The sequence below is a fragment of the Canis aureus genome, chromosome 14, assembly GCF_053574225.1.
Source record: "Canis aureus isolate CA01 chromosome 14, VMU_Caureus_v.1.0, whole genome shotgun sequence".
Lineage (NCBI taxonomy): Eukaryota > Metazoa > Chordata > Mammalia > Carnivora > Canidae > Canis > Canis aureus.
In genome coordinates this window covers 51,095,523-51,122,307 of record NC_135624.1, presented here as the reverse complement: position 1 = coordinate 51,122,307, position 26,785 = coordinate 51,095,523, and the positions used below count along the sequence as shown (strand labels likewise).

At 44.5% G+C, this 26,785-nt stretch overlaps 1 protein-coding gene and 1 long non-coding RNA gene across 4 annotated transcripts in view; one reads left to right on the top strand and one right to left on the bottom strand.

Moving 5' to 3' along the window:
- Positions 1-20,573, bottom strand: part of TMEM165 (transmembrane protein 165) — a 25,307-nt gene extending 4,734 nt beyond the window's left edge. The window contains exons 1-4 of the mRNA XM_077848063.1: positions 20,049-20,573; positions 8,806-9,031; positions 1,185-1,360; positions 466-648 (exon numbers count right to left, since the gene is read on the bottom strand). Of these exons, the coding sequence (XP_077704189.1) occupies positions 466-648; positions 1,185-1,360; positions 8,806-9,031; positions 20,049-20,258 (795 nt within the window). The 5' untranslated portion in view covers positions 20,259-20,573. The remainder of the gene's footprint in view (positions 1-465; positions 649-1,184; positions 1,361-8,805; positions 9,032-20,048) is intronic.
- LOC144283662 (uncharacterized) lies at positions 19,439-26,785 on the top strand. 3 transcript variants are annotated; one of them, XR_013352229.1, is made up of 4 exons: positions 19,439-19,810; positions 23,046-23,101; positions 23,710-23,934; positions 26,627-26,785. It is a non-coding gene; the product is annotated as an uncharacterized LOC144283662 (long non-coding RNA). The 3 variants fall into 3 exon arrangements; XR_013352231.1 differs by lacking the exon at positions 19,439-19,810 and adding an exon at positions 20,898-21,810 and having other exon boundaries at positions 23,046-23,176; XR_013352230.1 differs by lacking the exon at positions 19,439-19,810 and adding an exon at positions 20,912-21,810.

Here is a 26,785-nt window from a genome sequence, read left to right as displayed (position 1 = left end):
CACTGTGACCATCTGATGTCCTGAGGTTTCTGTTCACCGAGGACTGAGTATTCCCAGGGGTACATAGACACTGGTAGATAAACGAACTAATTTCTCATGTGCTGGACAGTTCGGCTGTTTAATGTTCCACCGAATGACAGTTTGTAACGTAACCTGTGCAACGCTTAAGTTCTAAGAAAACACACAGAAAACCAAGTCGGGACAACGGCCACAGTATCACTGTGGCAAAACTGAAGGAAGAGGAGTCAGAGAGAAGCCCAAAGATGGCAATTCCGCTGGGACGCAGAATGCCATCTGACTGTCGAAACCGGAGATGGGCCATCTTAAAGAGAACCAGGATGTTCAGGTCTAACGTCGTCTGGCGTGTGAAGCAGGCCCTCGGCCCAGGGTCCTGTGGAGCAAAGTAACACTGCCGTGCTTAAGCGTCACGGACACAGAAGCAGCTGCTTCTCAAGTACTACCCACCTCTCTAGCTGCCAAAACAATCGTAGTTAGTTGTGAGCGATCACCCCATTCTGCTAAGAACGTTAATGTAAGAGCTTGGACAAAGATGGGGGAGATAAAATGCAGCCATCTTTTCTGAGGTATCGCTGTGCTGGCACCCGTTTCAACATCGCCTGGTCCATTTAAGAGTTTGGTTCGTTGAAACTAAATTAAAAAGAGAGCGAGCGAGACATTAACCCCAGGAAACAAATCAAAATAGTACAAAATCACTTAATCTTTCTTTTAAAAAGGGTTTATATCCTCTGGAATTTGTTCCAAGAAACTAAAATTACGTGACCTCACACTTTTCTTTTGAACCACCTCACACAACAAGCGCTATGTTCCCGATTCTTCCATTCTTCCGCAACAAACAAATCAGTATTTACTGCTCACTTACTATCCTAAATGCTGCGGGAGAAAACATGTCAAATATAAACTATGGTTCCTACTTTGCGGGAGCTCCTAATCCCTGACTGAGGAGCCTGATCCCTGAAGGTCAGCATCAGCCCAGCGTCCCTCCCTCCCGGCCACCTCACCCCGGGTCCCATCACAGGCAGCTCTAGGAGGCAAACCCGGCACAAGCTCCTTTTGTGTAGCCCACACCTGTGACACAGAGAGGGTGCACCGCCCACGAGCTCCGGAGTGCTGGCTCTTAGCTGGGTGCTTCTCTGGTCCCGGGATCTAACGCTGCCATGACTTACTTCTTCATCTTTTTTCTTTAACTCCGCTTGAACTTCTTCCAGTTCCTCTTGACCTTCATCTGGACTCATCTTCAAGCCTTCTCGAAGCATTCTAATGCCAAAAATGGCAAATAATGCGGTTGAAACATAGTATGTATACACCCTGGGGATGACTGTGGTGGCATAGCCGAACAAAACTGGAAGAAAATGCAACAGTATGTCCTGTTACTTAGCACATATCGCAAACCAAGCAACAGAACAGTTAACTTTAGAAATCATAATTTAACATTGTTCTCGGGATGCCTTGGTGGCTCAGTCGGTGGAGGGGGAGGCTTTTGATTTTGCTTTGGGTCCTGGGATCAAGCCCTGCATCTGGTTCCATGCTCACTGCAGAGTCTGCTTCAGATTATCTCTCTCCCTCTGCTCCTCCCCAATTCAAGCATACTCACTCGCTCTAAAATAAATAAATCTTAAAAAAAAAAAAAAGAAAAAACATTGTTCTGAAGCCGCCTCGAAGCTTATCTTTACGTAAGAAGCTAGTCTAACACATAATAACCTTAAATAATTCCACTTCTTTCCCTCTACCAATGTTGGAACCTTGGATCAAGCCAGTGGCCTAACACAATGAGACCAATGGTCCAGATGAAGACGGCATGTGTTCCACAGGGAGATAATGAACTCCTCTCCAGACACGTTCAGCCAGGGCCTGGCTTGCCACATGTCATGCCGGGCACAGAACTTCAGGTAGAAAGTTAACTTTGACGCCCTCTAAAGATCCTGAGGTCTTACAACTTGGAAGCTATACCACTTTCATATATAAGTGATACTTCATCACAAATCTTTAAATTACAAACTTCTATAAGTAACCAATCATGACAAGATTCTCAAATGATAGGTATGACCCAAACTCTGCTCCTATTTTAAGTATATCTTGTAAAAGAAAATAATTCCTATGCATATATTAAAATAACATTTATGACAGACCCAAACTTACTCTGCTTTAAAATTTATTCAAATTTACTCATTCTTAAAAAAAAATTTACTCTTTCTTTCCTATCATTAAAAAAAAAAGAGGACAAATGTGTAACTCATACAAAAAACTATACTTGGAACCATATCAAGATTCCAAATCCTGTGAAACATAAATTACACTAGTATTATCAGTGCAGTGTTTAAAATTTAAAAGCGATGGAAGGGCCAGAGGATGATTCCACATACATAATAAATGCAACTACTCTTCATTTAACATGCTCTTTTAATAAAATGGACACAGCACTTAAAATCTGCCTGAACATCAAATGTACAACCACATAGGTAAAATGTTCCCAGTTCACTGTATTACAAAATTGAAGTTTTTAAAATCATGTTTAGAAATACATCAAATCTATGCTTATGTATACATGTATGTTTTAATTGTATGTATGAATATGTATATCTCCAAATCTGCATATGCACACACAACACAGACATGTATTTTCTAGCTCTCTCCACTGAAAAGGCCAACGAAGCAAAGACATCTCAGTAACGAGTCCACTCTACACAGACCTTGGTTTCTAATAGCATTTCCCCCTAAAAGGCTCGTCAGGAAAACAGCTAATTCCAGGGCTCGGCACTCAGGATACAAGATGAACCTGCATTATCTTGTTAGACTGGAAAGTAAGCCAGAGCAAAAACGATGACAGGAGCACACGATACAAGGACCAGGAGCCAGCTTGCAAGGGCGCCCTCCAGCCAAATCTGGGACAATTGAAGCAATATAGTTGAGTAACTAAAACCCACTGAAAAAATAAATTGCTCAGTTTATACTGACAATACATAGACCAGCCAATGGGATGGGAAGGAGAGCTCTTACTAGTGCAGCACATCAGGGGCCGTGGGGAACAAGGATGGGGCACGAGACCCCGAGACTGTGGTGCAGCCACCAAGGGAACGCGGAGATCACATGAGGATCATCCACTCTAAACATGGGGAAAGGGATCCCTGGGTGGCGCAGCGGTTTAGTGCCTGCCTTTGGCCCAGGGCGCGATCCTGGAGACCCGGGATCGAATCCCACGTCGGGCTCCCGGTGCATGGAGCCTGCTTCTCCCTCTGCCTGTGTCTCTGCCTCTCTCTCTCTCTCTCTCTCTCTCTCTCTGTGACTATCATAAATAAAAAAAAAAAAAAAAAAAAATTAAAAAAAAAATTAAACATGGGGAAAGAGTATTTATATTGTCCTAAAGACTGCATATTAGTTGCAGGGAAAGAGACAAAGACCATATACAAGAGAAATCTTGACATCAGTGACGGACAGATGGACGTCCTGTTCTATCAGACGTAACACTCTCAAAGGGACAAACACCTATACGGTATTCTGGTCAAGAATGCACGATGTTAATCTAATCACGAGGTAACAGCAGACAAACACAAAATGAGTGATCCATTAAAAAGGGCGGGGGGGGGGGGCTGGAATCTTTAAAAAATGTTAACATCGTAAAATACAAGAAAAGGGTGCAGAAATTCCAGATTAAGAGACTAAAAAGAACCAGATGTAATACCTGACCTGGACTCGCTTCTCTATGGGAGGGGAAGAGCTGCCAGAGAAGGGGTCAGGTCCACTGACAAAACTAAAACAGGGATGGCAAAGCTCCTATCACGTGTCCATGTGTGCGTATACATATAAAATGTGTAGATGTACATGCGTTATGTATCTATAGATACAGCATGTGTAACATATATCTATAAACACATAAATCACTTATGTACATACACGTACACAATTTTATTTGGATATAGCCAGACAGACAGTTCACAAACACTAAAACAAGTGAGGTAAAATGTTAACAGTGAATCTAGATAAAAAGTATACAGGTGTTCTTTGCATTATTTTATTTTTGCCACTTTGTAAATGTAAAATATTTTCCATAAAAGGTTTTAAAATTTAAAAATGGAATCTAAAAAAATAAATAAATAAATAGATAGATAGATAGATAGATGATAGATAAAAATGGAATCTAGCAATCCTAAGTCTCCTAACTCAGTTTCCTTCTATCTTCAGATACAGATACTTACAGACACCTCCCATGCCATCTTTTCTGCCTGACATCTCTACAAGGAGCAAAAAACTACGTGGCTTTATAATTTTTCTTCTCCAGGTTACTGTCCCTCTATTTTCTCTCTTTGGAAATGTTGCCTCGGACACCCAAGCACTTTTGCTCTGGGCACAGTGAGATGTTACTTCTCCATAAGTGAGGGCTTTGCACTGGTCGGAACAGAGCTACAAAGGTACTGGTCCTTCTACATCTTGGCAATGTTGAGATTCCAAGAAAACTCACGTGGGATGAAGAGAGAGATGTGGGATTCACTGAGAAGCTCAGCGAAAGGACATTAGTGTGAAGAGGGGAAAATGGGATAAAAGTGTGGGGCATATGAATCTTTGGTGACGTGAAATTTTCTCCAGGAGGGACAGAAATCGAACTATAGACACACAGCGTCATAGAAGCCAAGAGAATAAAAAGGTGGGAATGGCCGTGAATGTGGTCTGTGGGGCTCGCTGAAATGAACCTGAACTCTAGAGAGGGAGCCGATCACTGAAGTGATCTTTCCAAAAGTGCCAAAAGCAGACATCAGATTACAGGTGGAGAAAGAGTGAAATGGGAGAAGGGCAGCGTGGGGGTGAAGGGCAGCAGTAACGAAGCCCAGGGGGTACCGAGGGCCAGCACCCCCAAGGGCAGCCGAGCCCTCCACCAGTGGACAGAAGACTCGAGACCCGCAAGTGCACGACCTCCAACCTGGGACCGAGCTGCTCCCAGGATGCAAAGACTTCACAGGGGGATGCGGGTGAAACTTCGGAGAGCAATCTATTTCCTGATGCTGAAGTTGCATAGGTGCTCCTTCCTAAGGGACTCCTCTGCCTGCAAACGTGCTCGACGCTAAGGAGTCAGGCAGGCTCCCCTTCCTCACGTCCCTTCTCCGGCTGCCTTCTGCTCCCTTTACAAGGATGCCTTTTACCCGGGCTTTCTGTGGCGCGTTTCCCTCACAGGATGAGCATATACATCCTCGGGCAGCAGAGGCCGTCTAAAAGACTGGTGTCCTCAGTCAAGGCGTCATAAACCAGACGCGGGGCTTCGGGCCTGCCCCGGCTTAGGCACGTTTCTGCTAAGGTCCTGACATCAGAAATAATGGCATTACGTTCCTTGGAACTGATGGTCACGGCATGAGAAATGGGGTTTTTTGGCCTTGGCAGGAGTGAGTTTTCACTGAGAGATCGGGCCTCTTTTCTCTCCCCAACCAGCGTAAATAAATGCATTTCCCCCAAGACAGAGCATCAGAGGAAATCCTAAAGCTCGAGGGGTCTTCTTTCATCCTCCAGCCACTCTCAAAGCAGCTGCCCTGCCTAATCCAGCCACCCATCACCCCCTTCAGAGGAATGCCAAAGCAGATGGTTGTCATGGGGACGTATAGGTCATGTTCACCTAAATTCAAAAACCAAGTCAGATGATTTCTGACAGAAAGCCAGCCTGACTCGGATGATTTACTAGGGACCTCCTAGTCCTAGAACTGCTGCGGCAATCAGGGAGGGTGGCAGGCATTCTTCCACAAACGGAGGGAGCTAAATCTGCAGCGCCAAGCGCTGCCGAAAATGTACTGAAAAGATGTGATGTGATACGATTTTTAAACAAAAATCCTTTAGTGGCAAAAGTACAATGAAAAGAACAGTATCCCAATATTCTCAATCGGTTCTAAACAGAGCCAGTTAAACACAGTCCTTCTAAGTAAAGGAGTAACGCGTAAGAACAGTCATTTGATAAATTTCAGAGAAACCTTTTGGTATACTTGGTGGCTTCCAATTCTCTTCTTTCAACAAAATCAACAGTATTTCAAATCTTATTTAGCGTTATTAATTTTTCAGCTGGTAAACCATTAAAAAACATTTTTGATGACAGACTAGTATATCATTTTAGCTTAAAACTCAGGAGTCCAATGAACGGAGTATCAGTTACAACAAAATTCCTTACTATCTACTTATTTATGTGAATAAAACTTCTCCACCTTTACCTCTATTATTAAAAATAAAGATTAGACTGCAGGATAAACCTGACTTCATATGAACTAATGTAAAAAGCACACTTCTGGGGCACGTAGGTGGCTGTCGGTTAAGCATCTGACTCTCCATCTCAGCTCAGTTCTCAACCCCACATTGGGTTCCACGCTGGGCATGGAGCCTACTTAAAAATAAATAAAATAAATAAATAAATGAGAAAAAAAAACCAGTTCTATCATTTCATTAAGAGATGCACTTCCAAACTTTTAAAAATGTTTCAGGTAGTGTGATGTATTAGCTAAATATATATAAATGTTTTTGGTTTGTGATATATTTTGCTTCTATCAACTGTGTACTATTAATAACTATGACTTAATCTGTAAAAATACTAACAAACATTGGAGACTTAAAGGAAACCATCAGTATCTTTTTAAACTCAATTTATAAAGAAAAATAAAATATGGGGCACTTGGGTGGTTCGGTTGGTTAAGCATTCCGACTCTTGATTTTGGCTCAGGTCGTGATCTCAGGGTCATGAGATCAAGCCCTGCGTCAGGCTCCACACTCAGCAGGGCTTCTGCTTAAGATTCTCTCTCTCTCTCTCTCTCTCTCTCCTCTCCCCCTCATACATGCACTCTCTAAAATAAATAAATCTTTAAATAAAAATTTCAAGTGATATGCATTTTTGTGCTGCAGGTAAATGACAGTGTTGAATAAGCTAAATCTGAAGGAACAAAAGCCGTAAAAGATTTTGAAGGAGAGAGTTATCACCTTTAGGGTAAAATTCCATGAGGAAAGGAAAGAAAAATAGGAATTAAAGGGGAAGGCAGCCCAGGTGGCTCAGCGGTTTAGAGCTGCCTTCAGCCCAGGGTGTGATCCTGGAGACCCAGGATCGAGTCCCACATCAGGCTTCCTGCATGGAGCCTGCTTCTCCCTCTACCTGTGTCTCTGCCTCTCTCTCTCTCTCTCTCTCTAGAATTAAAGGGGAAGAAAGAACAATGTCAATGTCCAAATGTTAAGGAAGAGTTTATTCAAGTATTTTTAAAGGAACGAAGGTGACAGTGGTTATCAAATTGCTAAAGGTATTTAGATCCCACCTGATATATTTTAAAAGACTACCTTAACAGTTCTATTTAATACAATATGCCAAAAATTAGATCTCTGCGACTCCTTAAGCTATGGTAAAAAGTTTTTAATAACTTCCACTTGAAAGAGGGTACACAGTTTTTCCAAAGGGTTCTGGAAACCCAAGGAGAAGGTGGGCAGACCACGGCTCCGGCCTATTTCCGGCAGCGCCAGGGAGAAAGCGCCCAGCAGCAGCCCCAGTGGCAGGCGGGCGAGGGCGGGCAGGGCAGGCACTCAGTCGGCCCTCAGCTGCGGAAAAGGAACCCATCACCATCACTTCAGGGAGCGGTGGGGACCCAGAGCACCAGGTTCTGAGGTGGGGACCGGCAGAAAGGCCAGCTTTCCAGTTCCCCTCAAAGCCAAAGCTTCAAAAACAAAATTCTCTGGTATCCTTCAAACTCATTCTAAACACAGGACTTCACCAACAACTCGCTCCACTCTTCCTATTTCCTCTATCAAAATGTACTTTTGAAGAAAAAATTGTTTATTAGAAAATATGAATAAAGCTAAAATGAACTCCTAAAATGTGAAAAGTACTCAAGTTATTTTAATCAGTAAAATATTTATTTATAACAGATTTAAAACGACGTAAACTTTAACAGGCGTCCAAGCAGCCATTAGGAGAACCTATGCCATACTTGAAGGAGCAGCTTCCGTGAGAGGCCTGCAAGGTCTGAGAGGTGGAGGGGGTAGGACTGAGCACCCGACACACAGGCCACAGTCCCATGGGCGAGGCAGGCATTAACTCAACATTCCACAGACGGGGATGTGAGGCTCACAGGTGAAGGAACTTACCAGTAGGCCACTACACAGCAGTCAGGTTCCAACCCAAGTCTGACTCTCAGGGGCAAGGTCACGGTTTTCCACCCAGCTCAGTGGCTTGGGGTGGCTTCTGAACCAGAGACTCAACCATGCGTCACTATTTAGTGTTAAGTTTACTTTCTCATGGTCTAATTCTTTGAAAAACTGAAGCCCATGCAAGAGTAATACAAACTGGAAATCTAGGAACAATTCATCCCTTTACTAGAATGGGTAAGAACAGCTTAATCAAACACAACAAACGTAAAGTGACTCCTCAGTTCCTGATTACCAAATGTCCTTCGACAGTTCTTGCTTTCCAACATGTCCTTGAAATGTCCTTCGATCCGCAATCCTCTGTTGTGACTTGAGTCCTATTTCTAGGATATAATCAGCTATAAGCTTATCTGGACTGAAAAGAAAAAAGCCAGGGTACACACAGCCAAAGCCAGGATAAAAAAAACTTGTGAATAAATGAGGAGTACAGACCTTGGCTGTGAAACGCTGAAAAAGTCAATTTTAAAAGTACCACATGGTTTTTAGTAATTTATGTAACTGACACCATTTTCTCTTCACTAAATTCTGGAATGCTGTCAACCCAAGTGCACCTAACCAGCCGAATGAGTCAATGACTCAATGCCCTGCACCATGCTTTCTCCTTAATTCAATAAAGTCATTAGGAGGAAAAAACACACTCACCTGATAAGCACGTCATTAGGCCCAAGGCAAGCATGGCCCCAGCCAACACAGTCAGACGGTTATAGCGCATTGCCATGATGGCTGCTATAAAAAATGTCTTATCACCCAGTTCAGATACAATGATAACTGATATAGCAGCGACAAATGCATGGATAAATCCCAAATTCGTTTGGGTAGCTGGATCTTCTTTATTGCTATGAACCGGGGCAGCTGGTGTAAATCCTTTCTGAAATTAAAAAAAAAAAACATACATATGTATCAGCTAGTTTTGGGGAAAAAATCATTACTTAAAATTCTTTTATTTTTGAACGTGAATTAAAGTCTTTCTGTTGTGGTCACTGGACTGACTTACTGTCTAAGGATTCTTGAAAGCCATTTCTAATGACCCAAACCTCCAACCGATGGATGCTACAAGGCAGGTCCAAGTATAAGCTACAAAATAATTTTTTAAAAGAAATAGAGACCAGCAATAGCCACATATTGAAACTACCTTATTTTCTACATATTTATGATTTGAGATGCTTAGATACATCTCATTCAAATTTTTATTTGTACCTTGAGTAGAGGAGAGCCAGGTACATTTATCAAACGTTCAACTAACAGAAACCTGAGAGAAATCCCTTTAACATTTTATAGGACAAAACAGAATCCAGAAAGCTCTGAACAGGCTAAAGCAAGAAATGGCTCTAGCTAAGATGAGGTTTAGTATATATGAGGATATAAAAATATATAAAGAATTTATACCACACCAAGAAACCTCAATAATCTGATTAAAAATGGGCAGAGGATCTGAACAGTTATCTTTCCAAAGACATCCAGATAGCCAACAGACACATGGAAATATGCTCCACATCACTAATCATCGGGGAAATGCAAATCAAAATCATAATGAGGTATCACCTTAAATCTGTCAAGATGGCTAGAATCAAAAAGATAAGAGACAACAAGTGTTGGTGAGGATGTGGAGAAAAAGAAACCCTCATGAACCTGGTGGGAATGCAAACTGGTGCAACCACTGTGGAAAACCACATGGAGGTTCCTCAAAAACTTAAAAATAGAACTACCCTATGATCCAGTAATGCCACTACTGAGTATTTACCCAAAGAAAACAAAAACACTAATTAGAAAAGATATATGCACTCCTATGTTTATTGCACCATTATTTATAATAGCCAAATCGGGAAGCAACCTGAGTGTCCATCAATAGAAGGATGGATAAAGATATAACATAGTGTGTATACACACTCGCGCGCGCATGCACACACTGGAATATTACTCAACCATAGAAAAGATGTGATTTTTGCCATGTGCAACAACATGGATGGACCGAGAGGCTATTATGCTACGTGAAATCAGAAAAAGACAATTACGTATGGTTTCACTCATATGTGAAATCTAAAAAAAACAAAACAAATGAATAAACAAAGAAATAAAAGGCAGAGCAAGCTCAGAATTACAGAGAACTGATGGCTGCCAGAGCGATGTGGGTAAGGTGATGGGCAAAATGGGTGAAGGGGAGTGGGAGCTACAGGCTTCCAGTTCTGGAATAAGTCACGGGGATGAAAGAACACCGCAGGGAATGCAGTCAGTGGGACTGTAGGCGTGCAGTGACAGCAGTAGCCACACTCCAGAGGGAGCAGAACGGAGAGAGTTGTCGCATCACCACGCTGTACACCTGAAACTCATGTAAGAATGTTTATTTTAACATTTTTAAGGGGTTGCAAAAAAAAAGAAAGAGGGACTGGAATGGGGAGGGATGAAAGAAGGAAGGGAAAATTATGCAACAGAGACCTTAAAAACCTAAAATACTATCTGGTCCAAAAAAAAAAAAAAAACCAGCTTGCCAACACGGTTCTAAAACAATCAAATTAGGGACTAGGAAGGACTGGGGCCCACCTTCCATGCCTGCAGAAGTCAGTCTGCCGATCCGCATCTCTCCTGGGGAGCAAAGAGCGAGAACTAAACGGAAACAGCCACAGGCAGAGGCTTAGGAGGCCAGTTTCAGTTTACCGCAGAGAAAAGATTTCTGCCCCAGGGGAGAGCCCCGGGAGGCTGAACTGGATGGCTGGTGAAGCGGCAAGCTCCCTCTTCACAGCAGTGTTCCAGAGACCCTCCTCACACAGTGAGTGCAGGATGTCTGCAACCGGGCTACTTTGTCTCTCGGTCATGTCCAGGGACACTTTGGTTGTCACAGCTCAAGGGGAACTACTGGCATGTGGCGGGTGGAAGCCACAGATGCTACTATGGATGGGAAGTAATGCACAGGACAGCCCCCCAACCCCCACAACAAAAATGATCTCTCCAACATGTCAATAGTTCCCAGGCTGAGAAACTGTGGACTAGATAAATCCCTTCTAAACATCTCCAATCCTAACAGCCCATCTGTAATTAATTTTTAAAGTCTATGAATCTCTACAAACCTAAGACATAAAAAAAGAAAAAAAAAACCACCCCAAGAACACATGTGATATTTGATAGGGTAAAAAAATAACTTTGGGGTGCCTGGGGGGCTCAGTCATGATCTTGGTTGGGGTCCTGGGATGGAATCCTACATCAGGGAGCCTGCTTCTCCCTCTCCCTCTGCCTGCTGATCCCCCATTTGTGCTCTGTCAGATAAATAAATAAAATCGTAAAAAAAAAAAGAAAGAAAAAAGAAAAAACAGAAGTACTTTTATTTACAAAAGTCCTCGTCAGAGATGTTAGAGATAAGACTCAAATCCTAAATTCTTAGTCCGCATGTCATTCCTCAACTCAGTTCCACAGTAAATATCAGCAAGATGTAAGCATTTATCAAACTAAACCTCTCAGCTAAAAATTGGGGAGATTTAACATTTGAGAAAATATTTGGTGTTAGGACTAAACCAAAAGGACAGCTGTGGAAGCTAGCTAGCTCTTGATGAAGTACCCTTTTAAGGAATTCTTGCTTTCTGTCCATCACTACTTTAGTTCCATCTATGCTGATGTTCCTTTAAGAATGAGCTTCCTTTCTCTTCAAATGATCATTAAGCCATCATTAAAAAACAAAAAAAAAAAACAAAAAAACAAACAAAAAAACGCATTTCAACTCCGGTTCTTGAAAGTGCAACCATTTTCTAAGAAAATGTTTAGGAAAAAATATACACAGTTTATGACCAATTAGCTCTAAACTCAAACAGAAATGCTTACTTTTAAAAACACAACAGTGATCAAAACTACATATTCCTGTGGCTTTATAATTCGCAGCCATAAAACCCCGGCCACATTACTTAGCCTCTCTCTGTTTTTCTGTGAAATAAGGACAAAATAAAACTTGCCTTACGAGGACAATAAAACAAAAAACTACATATTCTTAAGAACTTGCTATATACAGAACACAGGAAAACCGACTTGCAGCTTTTATCATACATTAGGCTGATCTGAGATACCCAAAAAGATAGTGTTAAAACACCAACAACTGTTGTGAGAAGAACTTAAAGCTAAAGCCACCAGATATTACAGAGATCAATTTAAAACTTAAAATGCTAATAACAGAGCCAGAAAACGATCAGCCTCTATTCATTTGCTGTCAAATGCCTAAGTGCTCACTGCGCAGGAGCATCTCCCTTTTTTCTAACTCACCTTCAGGCTGACCTGCAGTGGTTTAATACGTGGCTCTGGTATCAGGCTGCCTGGGCCCGAGCCAAGGCATTACCAGTTACCGGTTGCCCTCGGGCCCGGAAGTTTACCTCCCTGTGACTCAAGCTGCCCAGTAAGAGGAGAGGTAGCTCCACAGACACGGTCACCGTGAAGTTTAAATGGCCACTACATGTAAAGCTGTGAGGGTGATGCCTAGCACACGGCGAGCACTCGGTTATAAGGAGTTACCATAGCACACCACAACACGACCAGTTTAATCTTTGTAAAACTAAGTTTGTCATGTTAACTCACTGTTTAACAACGAGCCTCAGATTCCATATTGAAGGATGAGCCAGAGCAGTGCTGTCCAGTAAAAAATAATGCAGGCCACATAATTTAAATTCTGTTGCCCCATTTTAAAAAGTAAAAGCAGACGAAATTATTTGTAATAATATCTTATTTAACCTGATACATCCAAAATACTCTGGAAACACAGCGTTTTTTTCACACTGGCATCTGTCTACTTAACACACACATCTCATGCACATCTCCATTTGGACTAGACACATTTCAAGTGCCTAAGAAGCACCACATGGCTCAGGGCTATAGTTCTGAGCAGTGCAACACAAGGGCCTGGGGAGCTCTTGGTAACCACAAGCCTTCAATCATGCATTCCTACTGCCCCTTCCTACCTCCTTTTCATTATTTACCTTGATTGCTCAAGTTCCAACTTACAGAGAACCTCAGAAGCAAGGCCTACCCCAATGACTCCAGTCCAATGATCCTACTATCCTCAAGTGAAAGTGAATGCATACCAGTCATGGCAGATACATGACTGAAACAAAGTTTAAGGCAGGAACACTCAAGGATTTAATCTTTTTGTATTAGTAACATCTATAACTGTAATATTATCATCTGTAATAATAAAAGACAAAATAACTAAATGTCCATCAACAGGGAACTGGTTACATAGATGGTCGCTCCATGTCTCAGAATGTATTTTAAAATGTAAGTAAAAATTAGAACGTTTTATTTATGCCAATGAAGAAAAGTCAGCAAGGTATTTTTAAATTGGAAAAAAAGCACATACTATGCATATAGGAGGTAGGTATATAGTTTATTACAGTTGTTAATGCATGCCAAATCTCAGCCCTGTGTGTTTACAGGGAAGAAACCACGATGACTAGAACAGGGGTCCACAAACTTTTTCTTAAAGCATCAAATATTTAGCCTCATGGGCCACATGGTCTCTTCAATAACTACCCAATTCATATGCTATAGCTTGAGTACAGCCACAGATAATACTTTAATGAATGGGCATGGCTCTGTTCTAATAAAAGACTTTATTTATAAAAACAAAGAGCCAGCGGTAAAACGCAGTTTGCTGACCCCTGAACTAGAATATAGGAGGAAGAAGAGACATACTTTTTCACTCTACATTCTCTGTACTTCTCATGCACACAACAGACACCTGTTGTCCATCGCTTCAAAAATTTCTTGACCCAATCTCTTGCTCTGCTTATGGAGAACTAATTCCTTGAAGGATATAACTGGTCACAGGCAGGTCCAACCAGAAAGTAAGGGCTCAGTACTTATTCACTACGTGGAAGTATGGAGGAATTAACAACCTGTGGGGCAACCTTTGGCCCACGGGGGTGTAGTGGGGGGCGACCCCGAAATTCATTTCATCAGCCTCCCTGAAGCCACAGCAGGATTTGGTACTAGCCAGTCACAGAGTGACTAACTTCAAGATGCATCGAGGTATGTGCCCTTAGCTCATTCCCAGGACTATCTGAAAGATTACAGGCGTGCTCAGAGAACAGGGAGTAAACCTTCAGATGAATGGCTGGGGTAAGATGAGAAAGAGAAATTGAACTCAGAATGAAAATCCTGTGTTTAGTTAGACCAGCTCAGAGGCAACATTTTCTGCCCTTAAAAGTTTCTGAGAAGCCACAAATATGACTAATAGATCAGGGCAGAAAGTAGAGAAGGCCCCCACTGGACCAATTAATGAGGAGGGCGGCTGCATTAAGACCAATGTTAAAGACAATTTAAAGAAGGGAAAACTGTGTAGGATGGAAAGGAAAGATATCAAGAGGATTTTAAAAAGCTGAGGAGGGGGATGCAGGGATCAAAGATGATAGTAAGGTTTTCTGCTGAGTTTACTGGGAGAATTATTTATATTCCTACAAAGTATGTGGGCAAGAGGAAAAAAGATAAGGTTCCAGACATGTTCACTGTGAGGCCGTAAAAAGCATTTCAAGTGAAGGTTTCCAAGAGGCCATCAGCCAGATGCTCTGCAAGTAGATGAGATTTTCAAAGGAAAGGGAGATGGGATTAAGTGGAAAAAGAATAAGCCCTAGAGAAGGTCTTTACCTAGGGAAGGGGGACATAGGGGATAAACAGAACAACACAACCCATCGTGGATATTCAGAGTGCCAGGCAGGACAGCACCGCAGATGGTCAAGTCAGGGAAGGCACCATTCACTGAGCTACTAACTAGCCGCCAAGTACTTTCCCGTGTACGGTTTACCCTGGTACTCAACAACCTGAGAGCTGTTATCTCCACTTAACAGAAGAAGAGAGGTGTAAGCTTACTAAGACAGAGGGTCATCCAGCCAAGATGGGGTAGGGTTCTTAAAGGAGGGTGAACAGTGTGAAATGAGATCTGAAAAAGACCCCAGGCTGTATCGAGTAGGTAGGTTGTAGGAATCCTTCACACTCAGAATTTCAATGAAAAGATAGGGACTGAAGCCAGACACTGGAAGACTAAACTGAAGTGAAAGAGCAGCTCATTCCCTAATTAGAAATCTGGTCTATAAAACTGAAGAATAGGAACAAATATAGTCAAGTAGTTAAATCAATGGTCTTTTTCCCATCTTTCCCAAAAAGGAGAAGTCTGCAGGCATGTGTCAGCAGACAGAAAGTGAGTATGAATAAAGACCCTGAGGAGGGGGGAAGTAGTGGAGGTGGGAAGAGGACAGGCACAGGGTCACAGGGGAGAGGCACGGAGAGGATGGCGGTCACATCCCACGTGTGGAGAAAGGCAGAAAGTGTAGATGTCACAGGCGGGCCACAGGCAGGGGCTGGAAAGTCCAGTATCCCACCATCCAGCGACACAGTGTTATCAGTCATAAAACACCAGTGCTTTCCTTCGTGTAAATACCACCATTTCAGTATTTTAATTTGAAATGGTGGGTTTCAGGTACCAAGTATTTACATCTTGAGAGCAGGGCTCATTTAAAGAAAAAAAAATTGCTGAATAAAACTCATCTTTACTCATAAAATTAGTTCCAAATTGAAAAATGGTGGAGGAGAAAAATTTTGTCCCTCATTTTAGAAAGTATTCCTCTGGGCTTTCATGATCTTCAGGAGAAGGATGAAAATGCCAACAAGGCAAACAGGAGCCCTAGAGTTCAGATGGGCACGTGGCGGCAGTGACCTGAATGAAACCTGCGTGGGAACTCCAGCCAGGCAGCCGCATGAGCCAGAGAAGATGCAGATGCTCCTGCAAAACAGGAGCTACGGCCAGGCCAGCTACCCGGAAAAGGACGGGTCTCCCTGCAAGAAAACAGCAATAAAGCCGCTCAACAAGTCATCATACAAGAGGTGAAATTACTTGGAGATAAAGGAATCTAGAGGAAAATGCTTAGAGTTAGCTTTGAACTGTCCCCTCCCCATTACTTTACCTTTCCCACAAGGTGGGAAATGTGCATAAAAATATATGTGTGACTGACACCACAGATAAACCCGGTTTTAAGAGACTGGAAGGGGGATCCCTGGGTGGCACAGCGGTTTGGCGCCTGCCTTTGGCCCAGGGCGCGATCCTGGAGACCCGGGATCGAATCCCACATCGGGCTCCCGGTGCATGGAGCCTGCTTCTCCCTCTGCCTATGTCTCTGCCTCTCTCTCTCTCTCTCTCTCTGTGACTATCATAAATAAAAATTAAAAAAAAAAAAAAAATAAGAGACTGGAAGGGTGCCTGGGTGGTTCAGTCAGTTAAGCAACTGACTCTGGATTTCAGCTCAGGTGATGGTCTCAGGGTCCCAAGATCCACCCTGTGTCTGGCTCCAGGCTCAGCAGGGAATCTGCTTGAAATGCTCTCTCTCCCTCTCCCTCTGCCTCTTCCCTTGCTCACGCAGTCTCTCTAAATAAAATCTTTAAGAAAATAAAAAATAAGAGACTATTAAAAGATAAGATTGTATTTTATTATAAATTTTCACTATCATGTCTTTTTATTTGTAAATGGTTAGGTTTGCTTGTATTTTATTTTGTTATTATGAGTTCATATTAGAATACTATATATTTAAAAGATTTTTATAAATACATCTTGTTTTAATAAGTTTAACGACTTTCTTATAAATGATACTGTGTTATAATGTGTTCATAAATAGAGATTTGAAATGTACTCAATGTATTTAGCCTCGCCGATTTTTTTTTTTTAATTTCTTTGATGGGAGAATACCACCAAATAAACTCCGTAACATCATGATCACTTCATTCTGACACAGCAATCATGAATAAGACAGGAATCACCGAAGAGCCTCTCTCTTTGCTCCTTTTAAAAGGGCTAGAATTGCAAGGCCGGGCTGGATGGAGCAGGAGTGCAACCTCATGAAAATGGGAAAAAAGTTTAAAATACTGCACGGAAGATCTTCTCACAGTTCAAAGATAATAAATAAGAGAAATGCCAAGAAACAGTAAAGCAGAAGTAAAATAACAAGAATTTGTATTGGGTGAGGTAATAGGTTTTTGTGGCTTTATTAACCATGCTATGCAACCAGAGCAGTTCTTAGGACTTCCAGAATATGCAGCAAATTATAAACCACTTTTATTAAATCTGTCTGATCTCCCCCAACTAAATGGACTTATTGCTTCTTGTATTACATGCTCCGCTCAGGGAAGGAATAAGAAAAAAGAAAAAAAAAAAGTCACTAGAAGCATAAACTGCATAAATGAAAGGATCCAAGTGGTCAACAACTACTCTTTCCACGGGTTTTGTACACTGGGGTTTATTGGTAATTTATTTGTAACTCAAAGTAGAGCGTGAACTCCCCCAACTTCTTTTTACCTGATTATAGAAAAACAAACCAACCCAGTGTAGAAAGCCCTGTCAGAAGTTCAGTTGTCAAAAAAAAAAAAAAAAAGAAGTTCAGTTGTCTTGCTTCAAAGCACCCTGAGATATAACATTTTTATAATGCATATTACACGTGAATGTCTACCAGGATGGTGAAGGAGAGACTCTTCCCTCTCCATTTTCAGAAGTCCACTCTCACACAGTGGCATGAAAAAAGTAAATTTAAATATCCTACCCTTTAATAAGATCTACTGGATGCAGCTGCAAAGCAAATCGGTTGCAACATCCAGATATCCAGCAATGTTCAGCCCTTGCTTATCCAGTTATTAAACTGAACTCTGACCATATCTTACCTCTACCAACTCAATAAAAAAAGCAAAGCAAACTTATATTACATGGTTTAGAAAACATGAAAGAAAAATCTCTTCCACCATGCTATAGTACTGCAGAGAAAAAAACCAGAACTGTATCAAAATGTTAGGTGAAAATATAATTAAAACAAGAGACTTAGATTCTACTACAATATAGAACAATTTAGAATAAATTACTCTTAAAAGAACCACCAGCTGACCCTTGAACAGTGAAGGGTTAGGGGCATGGAGCCCCTGCACAGTGGGAAAACTGCATATAACTTTGAGGTCCCCCAAAACTTAACTATTAATAGCCTACTGCTGACAGGAAGGCTTATTGATAACATACACAGATATTGAGTAACATATTTTGCCTTATATATACCACATACTGTGTTCTCAAAATAAGCTAGCAAAAAGAAAATGGTAAAATCATAAAGAAAACACATTTACAGTACTTCACTGAAAAAAAAAAAAATCCACGTATAAGTGGACCCATGCACTTCAAACCCATTGTACAAGGGTCAACTGCATTTCAAAATATTAAAGACAAAAATCATATTATACTGTGCCTGTCCCATCTCCAGTTTTACAGGCAAGGATCCTTAAGACCACCTAAACACAGTCACTACACATTGCTGCCTTTATTTTACAAGGCTAGACCTTTTTCCTGTCTAGGAGGGTATTATTAATAACCACACCTACCACTATTTATATCTCAAAAATCACTATAGGATGAAAACTCTGATGAAAGGCCTGGAATGTTACATTCAAAATCTCTCTCACTCACAGAGTTACTTAACCCACAGTAACTGCGATTGAAAATTGAGTTAATGATAGATAATGAGTTTAAATGACAGAGGGCCAGAAGATAAACACTAAGAATACATTTCACGAATCAGCATTTCAGTTCAACTTCAGAAGTGGAAATAGCTAGAGGGGCAGCTGAGCCCAGGAGTGACAGGCGAGAGAGAAATTACCACGAAGTTTTAGGGAAGTCTTCAGAGAGGAGGGATCTGCTGGTTCTTGAAAGATGGGTGTGCTGCCTCTCACTCTCTCTCATGAATAAATAAATGAAATCTTAAAAAAAAAATTTAAAAAAAAAAAAAAGGGCAGCCCTGGTGGCTTAGAGGTTTGGCGCCGCCTTCGGCCCAGGGCATGACCCTGGAGACTCGGGATCGAGTCCCACGTCGGGCTCCCTGCTTGGAGCCTGCTTCTCCCTCTGCCTGTGTCTCTGCCTCTCTCTGTGTGTGTCTCTCATGAATAAATAAATGAAATATTAAAAAAAAAAAGAGAGAAAAGAAAAAAGAAAGATGGGTGCGGTTCTGGCCCGTGGGCCCCAAGCCCACCGAAGCCTTTTTAGGGAGGCTGTCTGCTGGGGAGACTAGCCGCAGGGCACATGGCACATCTCCAGTCCGAGTGGTTTGGATATTGCGTATGAGCAAGGGAGTGGCGTCTAAAAAGCCTGGAGGCTGACTTGGGGCCAAATCGGGAAGAAATCTCAACATCCTGCGAGAGGATGGGCTCAAGGCAGTAGGCAGGGGCAACCCCTTGAGGATTTCCGAGAAGTAAAACAGATTTCAATTTCAGAAACATGAGTCAGGTGGCGACGGTCCGCATGCAGCCTGGGCGGGAGTGGAGGCCTGGGGCGCGGGGAGGCTGGGCGCCAAACCTCTCCCACCGAGGCCTCCCTCCATTCAGGGGTCCTCCCTGGAAAGGAGGAGGCAGCTTCCCCGGCACCGGCAAAGCATCTGAAAACGCCCGCCGGGGTTCCGCGTACGAGTGACCGAGCGACTCCGCGCACGTAACTCAGGACGTTAGTGAGACCGAGAGGGCAGGGGGCGCGCCCGGACCGGGTCCCGGCATCCCACCCGCCGCGGCGCTCAGCCTTCCCGCGGCCGGAGCACGCTCTTAAGAAGGGAGAGTCAGGCCTCGCCATCCAGGCACGTGTGGCCCACGCACGGGCCCGCCAAGCCGCACGCGGGTAAGCGGTGAGCGAGGGGCGAGCGGGCCCAGCCACGCCACGCCCGACGCTGTTGTCCGCGGGGATCACGGGCAGCCGCCCACTGCCCTCGGTTAAGACCTGGTCCCCGGCAGGCGCGTCGGCCGCTCCCCGGGGCGCGTCCGCGGCATCCCGGCGCTCCTCCCTCCCCCACGGGGAGCGGGCGGGGCCGGCCCACCCGGGGAAGCGCCCGCCGCCGCCCGCCCCCCCCCCCGCTCACCTCGGCCCGGGCGGGCTCGGGGCCCTGCGCCGCCGCGGGCTGCGGCTGCAGCTGCTGGGCGGGCGCCGGCGGTTCCTTGTTCCGGTGGCTGAGGTCTCCGTCGGGGGCTGCGCGGCCGCCGCTCGGGGCCCAGAGCAGCGCGAGCAGCAGGAGCAGAGGCAGCCGCGCCGCAGACGCGCGGCCACTCCCCCGGGCCGCCGCCGCCGCCATCCCGCCGGCCGCCACCGCCACCGCCACGCACCGGCGCCGCAGGAGGAAGTGCGGGCGCCGGAGCCGCCGCCGCCGTGCGCCCCTCACGCGTCGCCGCCGCCGCTTAGCGAGCAGCCGGCAGCATGCGGGAAGCGGCGAGGCCCGGCGAGGCCCGGCGAGAGGCTCAGCGCAGGCCGGCGTCCGCGCGGCCCTCCCCCGCTCCCGCGGCGCGGCCTCAGGACTCCGCCAACTGTCTCGGCGCCGCCCGGCCCGGGTCCTCGGGGCCCCGCCCCTGCCCGTGACGGCCTCCCATTGGCCCGGCGTCCGCCGCGGCGTCGTGACGTCACCGGGCAGGTTGAGGTGCGGCCCGCGCCCTCGTCCCATTGGGCCCCGCGCGCCTGGGAGGCCCCGGCCGCGTGACGCTCCGCGCCTCGCCGCCCCCTCGCGCCCCACGCGGGGCCTCCCTCGGCGGCGCCCGCCCGGCCCCGCTGCCCGCGGCGGATCCCAGGGGGCCGGCCCGTCGGCGCGCTCGGGCTACGTGGCGCTCGCGGCGGGCACCGCCACACCTGCCCGCGTCCGCCCTGCCGGCCGGCCGACGGCGGTGTGCCCACGGGGGGGCCGCGGTGCAGGCGCCTCTGCAGCGGGCGGGAGAGCGCGGCCGGACCCCGCACGGCTGGCCTCGCGCGCCGTCGGTCTGCCCGCGAGGTATCCCCGGGCCGGACACCCTCGGCAGCCTTTCCCTCTGGGAGGCCTGGGACAGCGCCCGTCCTCGGCGGCTCCCGGGGCGTGTCTGGCCCTTGCAGCCGGCTGCCCAGGGCGCCCGCGGCGCAGGATAAGCCTCCAGCGTGGCTTACGCTCGGGTCCTGACCCCCGGGCCCTGAGATCCAGCCTCGCGTGACGCTCCACGCTGCGTGGGGGCCTCTCTCTGCTTCTCCCTTCGCCCCCGCCCGCCCTGCCCCCTCCCCAGCTCGCTCGCTCCCTCCCTCCCCCTCCCTCCCTCTCTCTCTCTCTCTCTAAAAATAATTTTAAAAACAAAAGAAAGGAAATTGAGTGTTCAGGACTTTTGAAAGATGGGCATTGTGGCGGGCAAGAGTAGAAAACAGGAAAGGATGATCATTGGTTGGGCTTGAAAGGAGTTGTACATCTTCTATTAAAAAAAAAAAAGTTGAGCTATTGAGTTATCAGAACTTTAAGAAATGCTACTCTTCTATAAAAAAACAGTTGAGCTATTGAGTTATCATAACTTCCACTAAGAGAAATGCTAATCTATTAAAAACAGTTGAGCTACTGAGTTACCAGAACTTCGACTAAGAGAAATGCTAATCTATAAAAAAAAAAAAGTTGAGCTATTGAGTTACCAGAACTTCGACTAAGAGAAGTGCTAATCGCATGCCAAGCAATATCTATTTAACATATATGCACGTACAGTGATTCAAGCTGTACTTTGTGAAGAGCGATGGAAGTTATCTCTTGAATAGTGGGACAAGAAATGAATCCACCAAAACAATCTGTGGCAAACCGACTTTGAGTTCCCTGAAGATACTACTTTGCGTCGTCAGGTGGTAAAGCTGCAGTGGGTGCTGCTCCTCCCGTCTGTAATTACCTTCCTCCGTTCCACTACTGTAAACTCCTACTCCTATTTCTAAAACCTGCTCAGGCCTGACCTCTCAGAAGTCTCCCTCCAACAGCCGTCTTACAGAATCCGTTCCCCCTGGCTTCCCGCTACTACATAGCTCATGTATGCCTCTCTTGTATAAGCAGCCAGGATGCCTCCTACACAGTTTGGGGTACAAATGTTGTGCCTCCCACTTCATCCCTAGAGTGCAGATGTCTGAGCCCTGATAAACCAGTCATAGGTAGCCCAGAAGTCCAAACTATCCGGCCTCTAACATCCTCTCCTTTTCTGTGCTTGAGAGGTACCCCAAAGGGAGTCTAGTGACTCAGCCTGATGGCTGAAATGGAAGGGTAAATAAAGGTGGCAAAATTAGCCATGTGTCCCTGATCCCTGGAAAGTGCTGGGCTTATTTTCTGGGGTGGGCCACCCACCCTCTAGAACTCTTAACAGGAAGTGCTCCTGGCCAAATTCCCAGTGAGCCAAGGCAATGACGTTAATGGATTACAGCTACAAGATGCCAAGGCACTGGCTGTTGCATGTGAGGTGGCTCAGCGCTAAGGCAGCAAAGCTGTTTAGCAGAAGTAAAGTAAAGCAAACAGACAAAGCCTTGTCCCGACAGTAGTGTCAGTGCCGTGTCTGAACTGGGCCTGAGTAGGGGCCCCTGCAGCCTGTCCCAGTGTCGCCTTGATCCCATAGGACCTAAGGCTCTACAGTTAGGCCCCAGGTGTCAGATTCCAAAGTAATGACTTCTTTGCCCCATCAGGAGGGCTAATCAGAGCCCTGGCTTCACCGCTCTGAGAATTTAAAGCCATCGTTATTCTAACCTCACTGATGACAATCTCCCTTTAAAAAAAAAAAAAAAAAAAAGGTCTAAAAAGTAGATTTCCTGGTACATTTCTTGGCAAACAACTGGAGCTACTTACTTGACCCCTATCCAGTAAGGATGTGAGAGGATAACAATTCCAAGATGCGTTTTGTATTTTGGGTTTTTTTGTTTTTTTGGGTTTTTTTTTGTCTCAGCCTATATATATAGACAGTCTCACTACAGTGAATCACTGACAGGCGCCCTTCTGCTTAAGAAACCCTACCACATATGTGTCACACTGTCTTTTAATGCTTTTTGATTCCTACCTCCTTACTGAGTCTTGAGGTTCTAGATGGTAAGATTATGTCTTTTCTCTCTTTATGCCTAGAACCCAGCAGACTTCCCAACATGGTAATTGTGGCCATCATTACAGCACTACTAGTAGTAAGTCACTATCGAGTGCTTATTCTGATCCAGGCAGTGAACGGAACATGTTAAGTGAATGATCTTCCAAGGGAGGTTCCAGCATCCTCATTTTTACAAATGAGAAATCTGAGACTTAGGTCACAAGGCTTTCACAAAATTACGCAGCTATTGAGGGACAGAATTGGGCTTGATCCCTGCTGGTTGAATTTAACTGTGCCCTACTTACTGAAAATTGAAATGGATAAAACCAGCCAATTAATGGTGAACATTTCCATTATTTATTAGAGGAAAATGCTCTTTCTCCACTCCAAGTTCCCAGGGGGAGGACTGTTTCCTGGCTCTCTCAGAGATGTAACCATTTTACCACTGATGTTATAAGGCCTACTTGACTAGAGTAACCTAGCATACTGGGCGGAACTCTGCCACTTTACTCCTCTCCGGAGATGCAGCCCACAGGGTGAATTAATCCCTGCTGCTCTGAGCCCAGTGCTGCTTGTGAGAGGCTAGAGACAGCTCTTGATTCTGGAATTCGATATTAGCCCTGCACCCCTGGCTACCAGACCTATAGTCCTTTCCTCCAACCCTACCACCTGTCTCACTCTTTGTTTTCCTCCTCAACTTTTCAGAAGGAGTGAAGAGGCTAGCTATTTCCTGAGCTCCCTAGAGAGCTCTCCTGCACCCCCAAATCATCAAGGAGTGGATTACTTTACTTTGAACAGTCCACAGAGGAAGGGCTGGTTAGAGAAGCCAGAACAGGGAATGATGAGAAACAGAAACCAGAAAACTCATGCCAAGAGTCAGCTGAAGATCATTCAAAATTAAAAAGAAGGCGCTGGCAAATTGATGTGTAGGTAAATGACAAATAGTAATTTACAACTTGCTTGACCTTCTCGACTCTTGAAGAACTTCCGCTATGTGAAATGAAGCGCACTGCTACCCACAGGCTCACCAACAACCCCTTCAGATAATGGGGATCCGGGCCTTGTAGGGGACCTCTGCTGATCCAGAGGAAAGGGGGCTGCCCTTCTAGGCCCACTCTTAGACTTCCCTGGATTTCCACAAACAGGCTGACAATTCAGGAAGACTGTTACCGACCCGCTTCATTCCCACTTCTCAAGTTAGCTGCTTGCTGTCTCCATCTGAGGATTTCACAGGCATTTCAAAGCTGAAGCTCTTGGTTTCCCTCCAAAAACCTGTTCCTTTCCCAGTCCTCCTATCTCAGTAAATGGAACCAGCACCTCCCTGTTAGACTCCACTAATTTCTTCCTACCCACATCCAATCTACCAGCAAGTTCTGTTGTCTCTGCCTCTAAAATAGAGTCTGAATCTCTTCACTTCCTTCCATCTCCTTGTCCACAGTAACTACCTTGTCCAAGGTAGGTGTTATTTCTCACCTAGACTCTTTAAAGAGACTTCTAATGTCATAGTCTTCCTGCTTCCACTCTTGCCCATCTGTAATCTAACCAGCAGTCAGGTGAACTTGCAAAATGAAAATAAATCATTTCATTCCCCTGCTTAACATTATCTAATGGCTCTCAATGCCCTTAGAATAAAGTCCAAAGTCCCTATCTCTGAATTAAAGTTCTGTGTCATCTAACCCCTGCCTTCTGGGTGACTTCATCCCTTGGCTTTTCTCTACCTCATGTGCCATGCCCAACCAAGCTTGTTTCTGCCCTCAAGACCTTTGTACAGTGCTTGTTGTTACTCTTCTTGGCTCACTCTTTCTTCAGATCTTCTGGTCCCATAGTGTAAATAACACTTCCTTGAGGGAGACCTTCCTCCACATCCATCTAAAGTAGGTAGACCTTCCCTCCCCTCACCCTGGTCACTCTATCTCACCTTTATTTATTTATTTATTTATTTTTTTAGCTTTTTCATTTTTTCATAGTACTTATCACTATCTGAACTTATCTTGATTTTCTAATTGTTTACTCATTATATTTATTATCTGTATTCTTCAACTGAAATGTAAGCTTGGTCAGGGCAGGAATCCTACCTGTTTTGCTCACAGTATCCCCAAGGTCTAAAATAGTGCCTGGCCATAGAACACAGTCAGATATGAATGAAGCATTAGTTTAATGAAATTATGAGGATGAAAAGACAAAGACAAATCTAGATATAGACATAGACATAGTCTGGCTCAAAACCACAGATTTCTGATCTTGTCATAGCTTCATCTTTGAAGATCAGCCTCATTTCACACTTGTACATTCCTCCCACCTGGCCTGAGTGGCTCTGAAGAGTCTTCTATGCCGTCTTTGTCTTTGGCTCAATTCTGAGAGACAGAGTTCATCCTACTTTCTGATCACATCCTAGTGGCCTTGAGTTCATTCACAGCCAAAGACAAGAATCAGTCTTTAACTCACCAAGAACTCTTCAACCCAGAATACCTCTCCTCTCTGCAAGTGATTGCCTGGTCCATTGAAGCCTGACAGCGACTGAGACTCCACATCCTTCATCCCCTCAACCCTTCCCCCAGATTAGGGGACATCCTCTCAGGCCCAGCTCCCTCCATTGTCAAGTTAATGCAAGAAGTTTGGTGATCCTATCCAGGATGGAGAGCTGGTTGGAAATTGGGTGGGGGCAATGCTGTTTCACTAAAATAAGATTTGAGTATTAGTAAGATGTTAGGTCAAAATCCTGTGGATAGAGAAATACAAATTTATTTGACTAGATGAAGGGCTTTAAAATGAGAAGTCATAGCCATGGAATGGAAGACCCTCTATTTCCCTCCTGCCATGCCTTGACAGCAGAGCTCAAAAGCTATGCCATGAAAAGTACATGAAATACGAACATTTCTCCTTATGCAAAATTCTGCACTCCAGCTCATACTATGACATTGTTTTATTCTTAACATAGATTAAATGTCTACTAGCTGATTTTGTACAGAACACATTAAGAATATGCATTTTCTTGTATTTTGTGCTCTTTTCTACACTTCTTAAGTATTCATAGCCACAAACTGCCTTCAATAATGGCTGATGACAAAAAGCAGTCATGCTCTTACCTGTGGTTAGGGCTGGCTACAAAACATGCTGGGCCCAGGGCAAAATGAATATGTGGGACCTCTGTTCAAAAAATAGGGAAAGAGGGGCCTGGGTGGCTCAGTTGGTTAGGTGGCCGACTCTTGATTTCGGTTCATGTCATGATCACAGGGTTGTGAGTTGGAGCCCGGCATCAGGCTCCGTGCTGGGCATGGAGCCTACCTAAGGTTCTTTCTCTCCCTCTCCCTCTGCCCCTCCCCTCCCCCTCCTCAAATTAAAAAAAAAAAAAAAGGCAGAGAAAAGAGTGCAGTTAATTAAAGATACTAATGCAATAGGGGTAATAGTGATACATGAGTAACTATATGAACTTAATTGCAAAATAATAGTTTCAGTGTCATAATTTTATGTAACACAGTAAATAATAATAGTTCATTAATGTGATATCTTGATTGATTGTGAAATTTTTCTGGCTTGCCTGCAAGTTCCCCACAATTTATCCTGTCATTTTATTTTCATTTTCAATAGATAAGAAATTCATTTCATGCAGTTTCTTTTTCAGCCGATATAAATGAAAGCAAGATCGTTCACTCTTGGCAAATGCAAGATCTCAAACAGATCATTTTCATTCTGGAAAAGACCTTTTTTGTTGATGCAACCATTAAGAATGGTTTATAGGCTGTGACAACATTAAGATAACTTTCTAATAAATTATTTTGAA